This window comes from Pseudorasbora parva, chromosome 18 (assembly GCF_024679245.1).
Source record: "Pseudorasbora parva isolate DD20220531a chromosome 18, ASM2467924v1, whole genome shotgun sequence".
NCBI classification, from domain to species: Eukaryota; Metazoa; Chordata; class Actinopteri; order Cypriniformes; family Gobionidae; genus Pseudorasbora; species Pseudorasbora parva.
In genome coordinates, this window is record NC_090189.1 from 7,150,083 (window position 1) to 7,165,981 (window position 15,899).

General features: G+C 38.4%; 1 protein-coding gene across 3 annotated transcripts in view; it reads right to left on the reverse strand.

Annotated features, from left to right (window-relative positions):
* Positions 1-15,899, reverse strand: part of kcnt1a (potassium sodium-activated channel subfamily T member 1a) — a 31,148-nt gene that overhangs the window by 14,089 nt on the left and 1,160 nt on the right. For 2 of the 3 annotated variants that reach the window (XM_067423052.1, XM_067423051.1), the window contains exons 3-16: positions 9,217-9,296; positions 9,034-9,136; positions 8,620-8,661; positions 8,467-8,515; positions 5,534-5,593; positions 5,340-5,414; positions 5,176-5,259; positions 4,895-4,989; positions 3,817-4,000; positions 3,422-3,586; positions 3,208-3,344; positions 1,556-1,619; positions 301-409; positions 24-153 (exon numbers count right to left, since the gene is read on the reverse strand). In XM_067423052.1, the coding sequence (XP_067279153.1) occupies positions 24-153; positions 301-409; positions 1,556-1,619; positions 3,208-3,344; positions 3,422-3,586; positions 3,817-4,000; positions 4,895-4,989; positions 5,176-5,259; positions 5,340-5,414; positions 5,534-5,593; positions 8,467-8,515; positions 8,620-8,661; positions 9,034-9,136; positions 9,217-9,296 (1,377 nt within the window). The remainder of the gene's footprint in view (positions 1-23; positions 154-300; positions 410-1,555; positions 1,620-3,207; positions 3,345-3,421; positions 3,587-3,816; positions 4,001-4,894; positions 4,990-5,175; positions 5,260-5,339; positions 5,415-5,533; positions 5,594-8,466; positions 8,516-8,619; positions 8,662-9,033; positions 9,137-9,216; positions 9,297-15,899) is intronic. The other variant, XM_067423053.1, reaches the window with a different exon arrangement.

Genomic DNA, 15,899 nt, shown 5'->3' on the forward strand with positions numbered 1-15,899 from the left:
AGAAGCTAAGAGTTGCGACTCACTGTCCGCGAGATGTGTGGACCAGTAAAGTGATCAGCGTAGAGGTGGCTGGACACAGACAGTTCAGAGCCAACATGGCGTATTTAAACTCTTCTTCACACACAACGTGATCTGCGGAAAGAAACGGACATGCTGCTCATGGGCAAGATGACCGGGGTTACAAAAATGAGTCGTCTAAGGGCTTCAAATGATATTGAGAATGCAAGTTAGAAGAATACATAATGCAGAAAGAGTGAGCAATATTACAAAAAAGAATGTGAAGTAAAGGAAATTTACTACCTGCAAATTTAACATGGAACTTGTTTTCCGGCTTAAGAATCTGGACGAAAAGAGGGCAGTTTGGAGCGAAGTCTTTCACAGCCCAGGCCCTCAGAATGGTCTGGTGATCCTGTCAATAAATCAATACTAGTCATTAGGAAAGTGCCTGAAGCCGAATACTATGTTAGGAAAGGAAATGACACATTCTAAAGGGACATGGTGGCGGAACAAAATATGAGATGGAAAGAAAAAATATGTCAATACAGAGAACAGCTAGCAGTATTTAGGGTATTATAATCACTTTTTACTTTCCAAATCGCGATCACACATATTCTGTGTATAGAGCAGTGCTCACCACAAGAAAATATATTTTTCAGTGAAGCTCAGGATCTATTACACACCAAATCCTCCGCCATCGTCATGTCAATCATCACTCCTTACTCCTGACATGATTAGGCTTGCTAGATTACTGTACATCAGATTTCACTTATCACTTATCGCTCCATAGAATGTGTTAATCATTTTTAGTGCCTTTCCAAATTCAGATTTAGGCTTAGGGCACATCCCTACTAGTGATTATCTGTTTATTTAGACCTGGGACACACTAGACTATTTTCACATCTGTGGTAGAAGACCACAGAAATAATGAGAGTTCCAACCGATTTTTAGCATTATAATCCTCTGAACGCACACACTAGATGTTTCAGCCAGACCGCGAGACAACACACTTGTTGATTGTAGGAACAACTTCAGAGTGACACGAGATCTCACAGAGACTCGCAAGATCAAACGTGACTTGGGAAGAAAAACAAATGGAGGACAATCAACGTTGTCAGCTGGCTTTCCTGAAAAACTAAGTAGAAAAAAAGAACATGGGCGATCTTCTTTCTCAATACTCCTTTCGTGGCATGTTTGTGGCTGCTAAGTTTCAGCTGTAGAAGCACACAACATCCGGTGGGTGATGCTTGCTCGCTCTCATTGGCTATTGTGGGTATCACGTCAGCGGCAGCTCGATCAAGAGTCGGAAAAATGTTTGATATTTATGATTTGGGATCGTGGAGGCTCTGATGCAATCGGGAGCAGTAAAATAATCGTAATGACACCACACAATTGATGATTTTTTGGACAAATAGTTGTTTGCGACAAGCTTGGGCCACGCCCCCCAAACACAAAACAGGCTCTAAATTGGGCATAAAGTTTGTGGCCAGCCTAACTTTGTATTTAAATTGCATTAACTAACTGGATTCAATAAAAATAAATGTAAAATAACACTTACCGCCGCCATGCGATCAGCTTCATTCCTGCTGCTAAGAATGAAACATGCTTCTGCATCGTCCATCCTATAGAACAAAAGCGACCAATCACAGAGGGGGATTAACAAAGCAGACCAATCACAGAAGCTAGATTTTTTGTTATTCCAAATCTTGTCCAATGCTCGCCTTCAAACACTGTGCAAGCTGCTGTATAAAACAAAAAAGTGGCATAAATTGATTGAAAGAATTCTTTAAAGGGGGGGTGAAATGCTGTTTCATGCATACTGAGCTTTTTACACTGTTAAAGACTTGGATTCCCATCCTAAACATCGACAAAGTTTCAAAAACTAATGTTGGGCGTTTGATGGAGTATTTCTGTGTCAAAAATACTCCTTCCGGTTTCTCACAAGTTTCGGAGAGTTTTTTTCGAGTATGGGTCTACTTAACGTTAAAAAGAGCGGAAGGTCCTTGTATGGGCTGTACAGGCTCTTCTCCCGGTAGGGTGCGCGCGCGCGTGACTAGAGCACGCTGTAAACAGTCTCTCAGATGCAGATCCAGTCGTCCATGAAACCCTTATGTGGCGCGCCGCGCTTCTCTTTATTCCTATGGGTGACGTCGAGCGACTTCAACGCTTCAGCACAGCATTCCGGGAAGGCAGCGCTGCATTTGAACCGATTTGAACGCAGAAATGACGGGAAGCTTCACAACATCGTTTCAGTTCCGTCTCAAAATGGATTTACACGCCACTGCTGTCACAGAACTTCACCAAATCAGACCAAAGAAGTGTGTTTTTGACGGAGCGGTCCCAGCGATAAAGGTCCTGCTTTGGAAGCAGCCGGTGAGTTAACTTAAACTGCTTCAAATGTCTGTGCTGTCGGCTACGGACGCATGAGTAAACATCAGTAAACGACACGATCGCGTGCTTCGTCATTCAAATGCTCTAACGGTTACTCCATTGTTGTTCTGTATAACGTTACAGTAGTCTGACGTGCAAAACCGTTTTGCTTGCTACTTCTAAGGTCTAGTCGCATACAATAGTCCATAAACCGAATCATGTCCTCATACACTGCGAGTAAACACACAGAAATGTGGAGAGGCCATTAAATACAGTAACTTACATACCACAGAGAAGGACGTCCTGCTGTTGCTGTTTCTCCCGTTACAGTTTATTTCTCCCTCAGATTTGATTGTGGATCATTATCTGTATTAGATGACATAGCGATGGGTTCCTCCACGCTTGAGGACGTCACAGATTTGCGCGCTTGTCATTCTTTAGCTCCGCCCACACGATACGCCTCCAGGCGCTCGGTTTTTTCCAGAAAGACTCGGTACAGCCTATATTTCTTTTATAAATATGATAAAACTAAAGACTTTTCGGAGATATGAAGGATGCAATACTACTCTATAGGTACTCAAGATTGACATGAGATTGACTGAAACTGAGTGTTTCACCCCCCCTTTAAAAAGGGTTCAGAATAAACTAGATGAGTAAAGTTCATAAACAAAGCTTTAAAGTTGGCTTGAAAAAGCCTTGTCTGAGAGACTGAAATAACAAATTTTGAATTGAATTGTTGAAATTGAAGTTTGGGACAGTGGGGGAACACATGTTTTAACCACATCGCTAACATTATTTAGCATGTTGTTAGCTAGTTTGGTCAATGAGGTTGTCACTCACTTGGCTCTCAGTAAATCCTGGTTTTTGAGGGCCGAGCCTTGAAGGTAGATGACTCTCTGCGACCACAGCGGAATCTGCAAAATCCTCCTCACCTGGACATCCACCTCACATGGACACAAGATGACCACGTAATAATCCTAAACAAACACAACATGTCAAAATAGACTGAAAAGACAGTCTGTATTAAACACACACAGACAGACAGAATACACACCTGTGTGTGTGGGTGAGCGTAGAATTCATTGAGAAAGTCCATGAGCAGGTCGATTTTGAGAGTGCTGACACATAAGACCACGTGCCTCTCTGTCTGAGCCCGGTGCCTGCTGTAGTTTCCCCCGGATTTCTGCCTTTCCATCCACAGATAGATCAACTCCTCAAACTACAGCCAGAGAAGAGGACAGATAGAAAGGGAATAAAAACTAGGAAAGTTCACTGGCCGTGTTCATAGTCACACTGTAAAAAATGATATGTTCAATAAGTTATGTCAACATGTGTTTTTACATTGTTTTAAAGTCAGTTTAACATAATCTAAGTTGAAATAACTTAAATATCCAAGTCGATTGTACTTAAAAATTTCAGGCTGTGACTATTTTGTTTGAGTGCTCTGACCTGAAGAGGAAGAACCACCAGAGCCACACAGATCATCACCACCACCAGCAGCTGAGACGGCCAGATCTGTGGCGTCACATCGCCGAAGCCCACCGTAGAGAAGGTCACGATGCAAAAATACAAAGCTTTAAAGAGAGACAGACTCTTCTTACCAGCACGTTCTAAATGCTGGATACCACATGTGCTGAAAGAGACAGAAAGACTTTAGTCAAGGTGATGAGAGAGATGTGTCAGCTGCAGAGGTGTGTGATATACCAGTTGAAGCAATACAATTTACAATAATTTTGTTTAGATTGCAGTTGTGTTGTCGCTGTTAAACCCAGACCTCCTTAGTTAATAAAATCGATATTGAATATAGTTAGGAATAGAAGAGAAAATAGATAGGATTTATATATATATATATATATATATATATATATATATATATATATATATATATATATATATATATATATATATATATATATATATATATATATATATATATTTTTTTTTTTATAAAATAAATAATCAAACAAACATCATTAAAAAATTAAAAAATTAATCTTGATAGTAAAATGATGCAAGAGACAGTCAAAAAAAAGAATTAAAAAAAGGAGGAGACATAAAGGAGCAAATAAAAATTATATTTTTTTAAAATAAAAATAAATATTGAAAATATTGAATAAAAATTTAACAAATATTTTCAATATTTTAAATTGAAATCTAGTCAATAAAATAACATGCTGAAAGAAGAGAAAATAAAAAAACAAATAAAATGAATAAAAATAATTAAATTAATGATAAAATATTAAACTAATCAAATACACATCTTAACAATAAAATGGCAATCTTGACTAAAAGTCTCCCGTTATATAAAATTGGTTTTGTTTTTTTAACTATAGAAGCTTTATTATTTTGTTTAAATTAAAGGTTTTGATACATTTCAATTTACACAGCTTTTAATAAGCGTTCGTGATTTTTGTTTTTGTTTTTTTGTGTGCGTAGTTTTTCGAATACAAAGATATTTCAGAATATCATAATATACATTTTTGGATATATATCGCCCGGCCCTAAACCAAAAGAAAAGCATTCTTACCCGGTGAAAACAAGGCATAAGAGAGTGCAGATAAGAATGAGAACCTGGTTGAACATGGCAGAGTGTGTTCTCTGAATCGCCCGGTGCAGATCATTCTGTAACACACACACACACACACACACACACACACACACACACACACACACACACACACACACACACACACACACACACACACACACACACACACACACACACACACACACACACACACACACAACGGTTTACGTACAACCGTGAACGCTTTGACACAATTTTATTTGGGAATGGTGAAAACTCACTATCATGCTCTCCAGAGCACACTTGGCCAGCCAGCAGTTGAGGAACACTGGGATAAACAGGTTTCTGAGTGGAGGCCAGAAGATCTGACACACAGAAGGGGGCCGTGATTACATTACCAGCTGTGGTGAGGAGTTCGGGATTTACTTCTGAAGATGCATCTTACCGTTATGATGAAAGGGACAGTATTTAGCATCTCCAACAAGAAAGACACCTGAAACATCTGCTCCCATATGTTACCCTGGAAAAACACATGCACAAACCAAAATGCAGTGATTAGATATTCACGTCTGTGACAATGAAAATCGATATCAAATCAATCAGTAATGAACACTTTCATACTTCGAGCTTCAAGCTTACCTTGTAGCTGAGATACGTTAGCAACATGGCCTCCAAGAAACTGATGGATGCTACGATCACCTGAGGAAAAATACAGGCGAATACTTGAAAAAAATGCATGTGTCTTTTTTGTTGAGTATCATATTTGATACATCAGGCTCAAATAGTGTTATATAGTGAGAATATGAAGCTCATTCTTGAGGAATACGCACCTCAGTTTTATTCAGAGACTCAAACTGAGTTAAAATAAGTCATTTGGGGCAGATGGTGATATTTATGGAAGCTTGTTTCCGCCACAGAATAAAACGTTTTAAAAGATAATTGAGACTTTTTTTCCTCAGGATAATGAGTTTATATCTCACAATTCTGACTTTATATGTCATAATTCTCAATTTATAACTCGAAATTGCCTTTTTTATTTTTTTTATTCTGTGGCGGAAACATGTTTCCATAGATATTTATACGATCAAAAAGGAAGATGACATTCTGATAGCTTGTAATGTACTGTAAATCAATGAGATCTTCATAATAGTGTGACAAACTACTTACATTAATCAGTCATCACTCAGCTGTTTCTCAACACTTTTAATTTATTTAGATATAGAATGTAACATTCATCACCATAACATTAATAAATACTCTAGTTTGTATAATAATAGCAATATTTATGAATACTCAAATGTACACACAAACTCCTCCATCTCAGAGCCGTTTAAAAGCTCTTTTGTGATGCGACGCTCAATGACAGTTGGGTGATTTTCACTCGATGTTCCCTTATTCCCTACTCCGTTCACAGTGCCCTTTGAACTTCCCTTTGGATTGGAATATCACTTAAAATGGTGGAATACCCTGTGAAGTCCACTTCGCAGTCCACTTACGGTCGAATGGAACGCACCTTTAGTTTTATGATCAAACCTCTGTCGTTTTTTTAATGTGGGGGACAAATAATGCAATGCATTGATAACTGAGAGATAAACAAATTAACATTCCTCAAAAGTGGATCATATTTGATACTTACATTTTGACATGATGTATGAATTATCAAGCAAAACAAAGTTGCTTCAGTCCAGTAAGTGTTCATTTTGAAATATTAAAAAAAATATATACATTTATTCTCACTGACTTTGAACAGGCCTTAGAAATGTGCTTTAGTGCAACCCCTCCGAACCCCTTGAGTAAACAAATATGATGCAGTAGGATTTATAGGGTGTAAGAGCAAGTAGATGCAGGTGTGATATTGAACTTTTGACAGTTGTGAATACTGTGAATGGGCTAGAATGATTCTCTTTGTTTTGTTCCTTGCATCAGTCAATGAGCGAAACCATCATTGTGCAGCAGGGTCCCTTTCACAATCCTTCACATTCACTGAATTAACTTTTGCCTACATTCCGAAATCCATTGCAACCTTCAAAAAATTACTAAAAACACCCCTCCTGACTAACTAGCCTTTTCAATAGGGAACTTTTTTTGCACTTCTGCTGAAACAGCATTGTACTATCCAAGTATTTTTGGAAATCTGGTATGTTGCACTGTCTATAGATAAAGTGTTCTGAATCAAATGAACCAAACGCTTCACAAAATGATTCACTGTTTTGAAGCGCTTGGCTTGAAACACCACAGGCTTGGCGGCACCTGCTGGTCAGAACAGTGTAAATGCAATTCAGACATGTAAAGACGCCTTTTACAAATAATAGAATAGCATTTAATATGAAGGTTATGTCAAAATTGTGTTTTATTCATTTGAAGTATGTGTTATTAGGCAGGGCTTGTCAAACTAGGTAAAGTAAAAGCAATAAGTATCATTCTCCTTTTTGTATTATACATACATGTTTTGATCTAAAGTAGGGATGGGCGTATAAATATATCGTTACTTAAATATATAATATTGTTACTAAGGTGTTTTTTTCCAGTAATTTTGTTTGTTTAAAACGATTATTTAATCCATATAAATAACCTATGTTACCGAATAGTTGTGTAGTACAGAACTAGTTTCCTGCTCATCTAAACCATGATCTGAACGCAAGCAAATGCTGCAAGTGTTTGTTTCCAAAAAATATAATAAGAAACCATTGATGCTTTTGAACACAGCCCAGAATAATGCTCATCAGAAGACAGAAAAACAATATATGTTTGAGTTATTTAACAATAAACAAATAGAAATTGTAGCCTACATAGTGCAATTACACTCTTTAAATTTAATGTTAAAAGTTGACATTGATCATGTTCTATTCTGTAGCTAATGTTAATATAAATCATGCACTAAGTCATTTAAAAGTTCAGTTTAGAAGTATTGTCTCGGTATCGTTATCGGTGATTCTGGCTTTGAAAGTATCGGTGTTGTTTTGAAAACAAAAGTTTAATCTTGAGATTCTGTACTCTTTTAGAAGATGCATAATAGCGCCCCATACTCCCATAACGGGGAGATGCAAGCGCTTGGCATTGAACTTTGAGCTTTATAATTTTACAGGTATTATTTATGCTCTAACAGCAACATTTCACACTAACTAAAGTTTGAAAGATAGAATCGCGAAGAACGGGACCTTTAAAGTAAATTCCTATGTACATAGACTTTTCTGTCCGTATAAATCAAGTATACATAATTTTAATTATATTTCTGAGAAGTACTAAATAAAAAGTAGACAAAGTATACTTTCTTATTTCTAGTTTTAAAAAAGTATACTAATAGCACATTTGAATAAACTACTTTTTCGTAAAAGGTACACACACATATTATATAGAACACACTTTTTAAGAGGTTGTGAAGTAATTATTAAAAATAATAATTACCTACTCAAGAGAGAGATTTCGGACGCAGCCAGACATGAAATCATGCAACTTAGCGATTTTGATACGTCCACCTAACTACTGATACTAAACAAATTATTAATAATTGTTGTGAAGCAGAGTTCAGTCAATAAATGTAACTATAAATGCTTTGTTTTTCTTGGACTCACCTGAATGGCCCACACTGGTTCTTTTCTGTCTACCCAGAATATCAGCTCCCTGGAAGAAAAAGACTAGATTACAGGAAAAAACATAAAATCCGCCTCGAATCACATCTGCATAACTGAACAAAACTGCAAATTGATGCTGATGGTTTTTCTCACCAGTTGATCTCGTTGGTCTGCGTGGTGCTGTTGCAGTTGATGCTGTAGAGAGAGGAGGTGGGGGTCGCTTACTGTGACACATCAATCTATAGGGATATTTTACTGCAGCATAAGAAATTAGTCACTAACTTTCTTTAAATATTAAAAAAAGGATCTAACACCAGAATAATGAGTCATGGTAATCATACACTTGAACTGAAATGCAAAAGAAACGGCACACTGCTAATTCTGCTCTGAGGAAGTTTAATAGATTGAACAATTTTGAGCACCAACAGTCTTCGTAAAAGCATTGTGCCGCTTCTTTTGCATTTCAGCTCGAGCTCCTGCTGAAGTGATGTTTGGATGTGATCATACTATGTTGAAATCACACTCTTTAGGCCATTTCACACTCACAAACATTAAAACAGTTCTGACCATGTGTGGCGGAGCGGGGCCGGATTGTCCGTCATGACTCGTATGATGTAGAGAACACATGTTAAAAGCTTCAGGCAGAAATTAAATATTCGGATCCTTAAACCTGGGGGTGAAAGGTCATGCATTAGAAGACCATAAAATGAGCTCAAATTAAAGGCCAAACGTCACAGCTTTAAGACTTACTGGATCTTTGGTTTTTGATGAAGAAAAGTTTGAGTCTCTCTTTAAACGTGTTCTCATCCACATAAAATTCCACATGAACCCTGCAGGAAAAAACATCAGCGTAGCATTTACTCATAAATAACTCAAACAACTGAAAGATCAATTATCCAGTTTTGTTGAAGCTCTAGAGGGCGTAGGCTGATAGGTCCTTTTTGCAAAATGCTCCTTTGTGGTATCATCCACACATGCAAAGTTACAGTGCCATGCGAAAATATTTGCGACCTTTTGCCTCATTTCAGGCTTCAAACATAATGATATGAAACTGTGATTTTTTGTGAAGAATCAACAAGTGGGACACAATCATGAAGTGGAACGAACTTTATTGGATATTTCAAACTTTTTAAACAAATCAAAAACTGAAAAATTGGGCGTTCGAAATTATTCGGCCCCCTTAAGTTAATACTTTGTAGCGCCACCTTTTGCTGCGATTACAGCTGTAAGGCGCTTGGGGTATGTCTCTATCAGTTTTGCACATCGAGAGACTGACATTTTTGCCCATTCCTCCTTGCAGAACCGCTTGAGCTCAGTGAGGTTGGATGGAGAGCGTTTGTGAACAGCAGTTTTCAGTTCTTTCCACAGATTCTCCATTGGATTCAGGTCTGGACTTTGACTTGGCCTTTCTAACACCTGGATATTGGTGGTTTGACTGGATGGTTTATTTTTGAACCATTCCATTGTAGATTTTGCTTTATGTTTTGGATCATTGTCTTGTTGGAAAACAAATCTCCGTCCCAGTCTCAGGTCTTTTGCAGACTCCATCAGGTTTTCTTCTAGAATGGTCCTGTATTTGGCTCCATCCATCTTCCCATCAATTTTAACCATCTTCCCTGTCCCTGCTGAAGAAAAGCAGGCCCAAACCATGATGCTGCCACCACCATGTTTGACAGTGGGGATGGTGTGTTCAGGGTGATGATCTGTGTTGCTTTTACGCCAAACATAACTTTTTGCATTGTTGCCAAAAAAGTTCAATTTTGGTTTCATCTGACCAGAGCACCTTCTTCCACATGTTTGGTGTGTCTCCCAGGTGGCTTGTGGCAAACTTTAAACGACACTTTTTATGGATATCTTTAAGAAATGGCTTTCTTCTTGCCAATCTTCTCTGCATTATACGACTGATTGTTGTCCTATGGACAGAGTCTCCCACCTCAGCTGTAGATCTCATCCAGAGTGATCATGGGCCTCTTGGCTGCATCTCTGATCAGTCTTCTCCTTGTATGAGCTGAAAGTTTAGAGGGACGGCCAGGTCTTGGTAGATTTGCAGTGGTCTGATACTCCTTCCATTTCAATATTATCGCTTACACAGTGCTCCTTGGGATGTTAAAAGCTTGTAAAATCTTTTTGTAATCAAATCCGGCTTTAAACTTTTCCACAACAGTATCTCGGACCTGCCTGGTGTGTTCCTTGTTCTTCATGATGCTCTCTGCACTTTAAACGGACCTCTGAGACTATCACAGTGCAGGTGCATTTATACGGAGACTTGATTACACACAGGTGGACTCTATTGATCATCATTAGTCATTTAGGTCAACATTGGATCATCAGAGATCCTCACTGAACTTCTGGAGAGAGTTTGCTGCACTGAAAGTAAAGGGGCCGAATAATTTTGCACTCCCAATTTTTCAGTTTTTGATTTGTTAAAAAAGTTTGAAATATCCAATAAATTTCATTCCACTTCATGATTGTGTCCCATTTGTTGTTTTTTCTTCACAAAAAATTACAGTTTCATATCATCATGTTTGAAGCCTGAAATGTGGCAAAAGTTCGCAAAGTTCAAGGGGGCCGAATATTTTCGCAAGGCACTGTAGATAACATAACTTCAGTAAAGCAATACCCTTTAACAATGTAGCACTTAAATTACAAGGCACAATAGATCATGCTTAATTGTACTCTGTCGCAATATATAGGCAGACAGATCATATAAAATGAGATGAAGAGAAAGTAGCTCATCAGAAAGAAAAAAATCCCTTAATTTGCACAAAAGTTTTTATGCTGCAGGCTTGAGGTGGTTTTTAATGATGTCAATAACGCTGATGGTGTCAATAATGTTGCATAATATTTCAAATGTGCCCTCAGACATTCTGAAATATCGTAGCCAAAGGTTGTGAGTAAAATGTCTGGTCATTACTACTACCTTCAAAAATCCTGCTGACATTGGCTGCGTCCGAAAACCTAGGCAGCTGACTCGTTGCCTCGCTGCCTCATCAGACAATGACTCTGCAGGCAGCGTTTTGTGCATGAAGGCACCTCACGAAACAAATTTCAGACAGACCTCTAAGGCAGTGTATCAGTTAAATGATCTACAGCCAAATAGAGAGAGCCTTGGTTTGAACTAAACACATTTAATTACTACAGTGGTGATTTCTCACTAGAAATGACATCAGAAGTGTGTTATGTTGGTAAAAAACGTACATTTACACACAAACTGACCAGCAAACGCAACTTCTGGACGCCATCTTTTTCCCCCAACTCAACTGTCACTGAATGGAAAGCACAGGATTGTGGGCTATCAAAGGCAGCGAAGGATACATGTATGCTGCCTTCGAAAATGGAAGAAGGTATCTCAGGGAACAGGAAGTGAAGCAAACATAGGATTCGGACCAAGGGGGTAATCTAGCGCTCGGAAAGCGTTCCACCCCTAGGGGCTGCCATTGCTAACCAAGCCATCACCTGCTGTTAGCATCCCATTGACTCCCATTCATTTTTGAGTCACTTTGACAGTGAATAACTTTACATCTGAGCCGTTTAAAGACTCCATTTGTCCATTGTTTATTTCTAAATAAACACGACAATGCATAAAAGGCTCCATTACCTTGTATCTTACACTATCGCTCCGCAGAAGCTGTTTCTGTAAAAATAGGCTAACGTTTTCCTCATAACCAACGCGACTCTGTCGCACAGTTGAGAAATTACCGTATAGACCTGAGGAGACGCTCGCAGGCAATCTTTTACTGTCTATGAGGCAGTCGAGGGGGGACGTGGAGACATAAAGTCTGATAAAGTCAAGGGGGAAGAATGGGGAGAAGCCCATAGTGAGCCAAAAGCAACGGGAGAAAATATTTAAACAACGTGATTCAGCATTCACTTTCCACAACTACTAGAAGACCTACAGCTGTCAGACAGGAGGCTCACGTCACATCTACGTCGTCAAGCTCAGTCTGAGCCGGCGCAGTTCGCTCAGCCATCAGGAAGTGAGTGCCCCTAGGTTGACTTCATTTTTTCGCTGTTGACGTCAATGGGATCGCTCTGTCCATTTCTTTTACTGTCTATGATTCGGACGTGGCTTGATGCCTTCCTGCCTTCAAATGTGTCCTCCGAAGGCAGCATTTTACAGATTTCCGACACAGCCATTGTCTTTCCCATATTCATCGGCCTTGACGTTGTGGTAATGCTCTTGCTGCAAGTGTCTTCAGTTACCAATAACACCATCAGCCGCTCAATCAACTTGATGGAAATGCACCTAAATCACTTTTTTTTTTGTACAAACTTAGAAAAGATATTGCTTCATCATGGATAGATACCCAGCTAGTGAATGAGGGCAAATAAATGTTTACTTTATCATGAATGCTTTACATTGTTTTAGTTGGATCAGCCAGAGGCTACAGCAATACTGCCTTATAAAGTCAGTTATATGTGCTGGTATCTGTGTGAATTCATGCATATGGGAAGATCACATGAAATACTTTTTAAGAAAGTTGACTGTGGTGCAACATGCTAAACTTGTATCATATGCATGCATGCATTAGTACTTTTTAAAAAATCACTTGTCACAGGACGAGAGTCAGCAGCAGAGATTGGTTAAGGTTTGCATAATACTCTGAATTTGCATTTCATTGTTTTTAATAATTTTGAGGAATACTGAATCAGTTTTTTTGCAAGCGAGATGAGTAAATGCAAACTGTCCTCCAAAAAAATATGACTTATTTCGACCTATATTAATATTTTAAAGTCATGCGCCCTCCAGCTGGCGTAAAAATAATAACAGTGTCGTGTTACCTTTTGAAATAACATATGACTATCGTTACCAATCAAAATGCGTGTTTATTTTAATGCAATGTGTGGACTTTTAACCACCATTTGTCATATTTCCATTTAGCAAAAATATTTATTTTAATTTACAACTACACCCAACCCATCCCTAAACCTACCCAGTGATTTATAGTGCATACACACTTTATGAGCACCTGTTCCCTGGGATCGAACTCATGATCGCATGATCACATGTTGTTGTATAGTGCAATGCTTTACCAACTGAGCTATGCAAAACCTAAAAAAATATGCAGATAAAATGGAAAAATGCTTTCAAATAAAAGTGTCCTGCTGTCAATAGGAGCACAACTTTAGAAAATGCTCCTATGCGTCATATTTCATGAATTAAAATATTATCGATAGGGGCGCAACTTTAGTAAACGCTCCTATGGGTTGTATTTCAAGGAAATGACAAACGACCTATAAGTGCGTATTGGTTGAAGGACATGTTGTTTAGTCAGGAACTACAATACCCGTCATGTTAACAGCGCACACAATGCCTCTGCACTTACTCACGATTTCTCTGCACATGAGAACAGGAGAGCTGTCAGCCAATAAATTGGAAATAAAGTGACTTTTAAACAAGTAAAATGTTTAAAAGTAATGCGTTAATTTGCTAGTTACTTACTAAAAGTAATCTGATTATGTAACTTGCGTAACTTGTAATGCGTTACCCCAACACTACTCATGTAGATATGAATGTTCATGATCATAATGCATAAATTATGTTGTATAATGTCAATAGAAATATATGCCAGTACATGCGAGTCTTTTCATGTGGGTGTAAAACTGATCAGTGATATGTTGATGAATAAGGACTCTCACTCTCTTCTGCTTTCTCTGTCCTTTACCATGTTTTACTCTGTTTACATAGTTCAGCACTCAAAGAAATTTTCTACATCACAATCTCAGACTGGAGATGCGATGTGTCCGCCAGTTCCCATGGAGACCACAGGAACGGTGGTTTTATTTGCCGTAATAAAGTGAGACGGAGCCGTCAACATTACAAACCCCTGGCACAATGTTGTGTCCAAAATATTCTATATGTGTTTGTTAGAAATGTCATGAGTGATTGCATTTCGTATGGTTTTGTATAAAAACAGTGAAAACTGGAATAACAAGTAATTAATGTAATAAATAATGCAAAAAAACTTTGACAACAACTGAGAAGTGCAGCATCTGAAATCCACTACAGCATTCCTACTTCAGTAAAAAGGAACAAAAGCCAGACTCAGACTCACTGATCCTTTCTAGTCATTCAAAAGACTGCAGTGACTCTTAGAGACGCATCCTACCTCTGCCCAGCATCGCTACCAAAAGAGTCCAGCCTCCAGTTGACCAGAGCTGGGTTAACCCAGGAAGGCACTGCATTCTTCTGTTCCATAACAGAGAAAACCCAGAGGGTTTCTAGACAAGGATGTGCGGAGTTCTGAGCTGAGGATTGTTATGGAAGTACATAATCTTCAGCGGCGTGGTTCAAAATAACCCGCCCACACACTCTAGACTGCAGGCGCACAAGCTTTCTGCTCAGTCTCTCTCTCTCTCTCTCTCTCTCTCTCTCTCTCTCTCTCTCTCTCTCTCTATGTCAAATATGGGCATAAGTAATATGTCTGCACAACATGCACAACAGCTGTAAAGCGTGGCAAACCTTACAAGTTCTGTTAATGCATAAAGCTTATTAAAAATAAATAGGGTTTTTGTGTTGTGGATGATGGTTGTCTTTCAACATGCCTCAAGCAATACTTGAGTCACACGAGTGTATGTAGTGTTATCATAATGTGTTTGTTTACAAAGAGAACTTTGAATGAATGAGCAACAAACTTATCAAAGAAAATTTTAATATTTCATTCAAATGAGCAGTTCTTATGCTTTTTCTCTTTTTCCACCTTTCCGCAATGCCCACCCTTTGTGCCTCCTGTTCTCAGGAAATTACAGATAATAACCTGCTCAAGAGGCTATTTCTGTCGATCTGGAGCGATGTGGCCGTGTGCCCACACATACATACACACATGTTTGTTTTTGTGAATTGTGGGGACATTAGGTGTAATTGTTTTTAAACTATACAAACTGTATTTTCTATCTCACTACACTGCCCCTGCCCCTAAAACTACCCATCACAGGAAACACTCTGCATTTTTACTTTCTTAAAAAAAAAAAAAAATTCTGATTGATCTATAAGCCTTTTGAAAAATGGGGACATGGGTAATATCCTCATAAGTCAGTCACCCTCTGCTTGTAATACCTGTCATACCCATATCATTATACACATATGTGTCCTGATATGTCACAAAAAAAATAAAACACACACACACACACAATTTGACTTTTTCTTAACATTCGAGGTTCGCGACGTGGGTATCAAAAAGCCAACAAAATACTTTGTTGTTCTCTTGTTCAGTGTTTTAAAAAAACAAATGCAAACATGATTTGCTCAAACCGAGTTAAATTTTCCATATAGAATGTTCTGGGTGGTTACCAAGGTGTCGCTATATGGTTGGTGTTTTTACGATATTGCTGCGCAATTGCTTACATTCCATACAATGCAAACACTGTCTAGATGAAATGCACAAGCCAGGGCATCTGCCCGCAACTTCTAATCTTGTTTTCTTTTCTTTTTT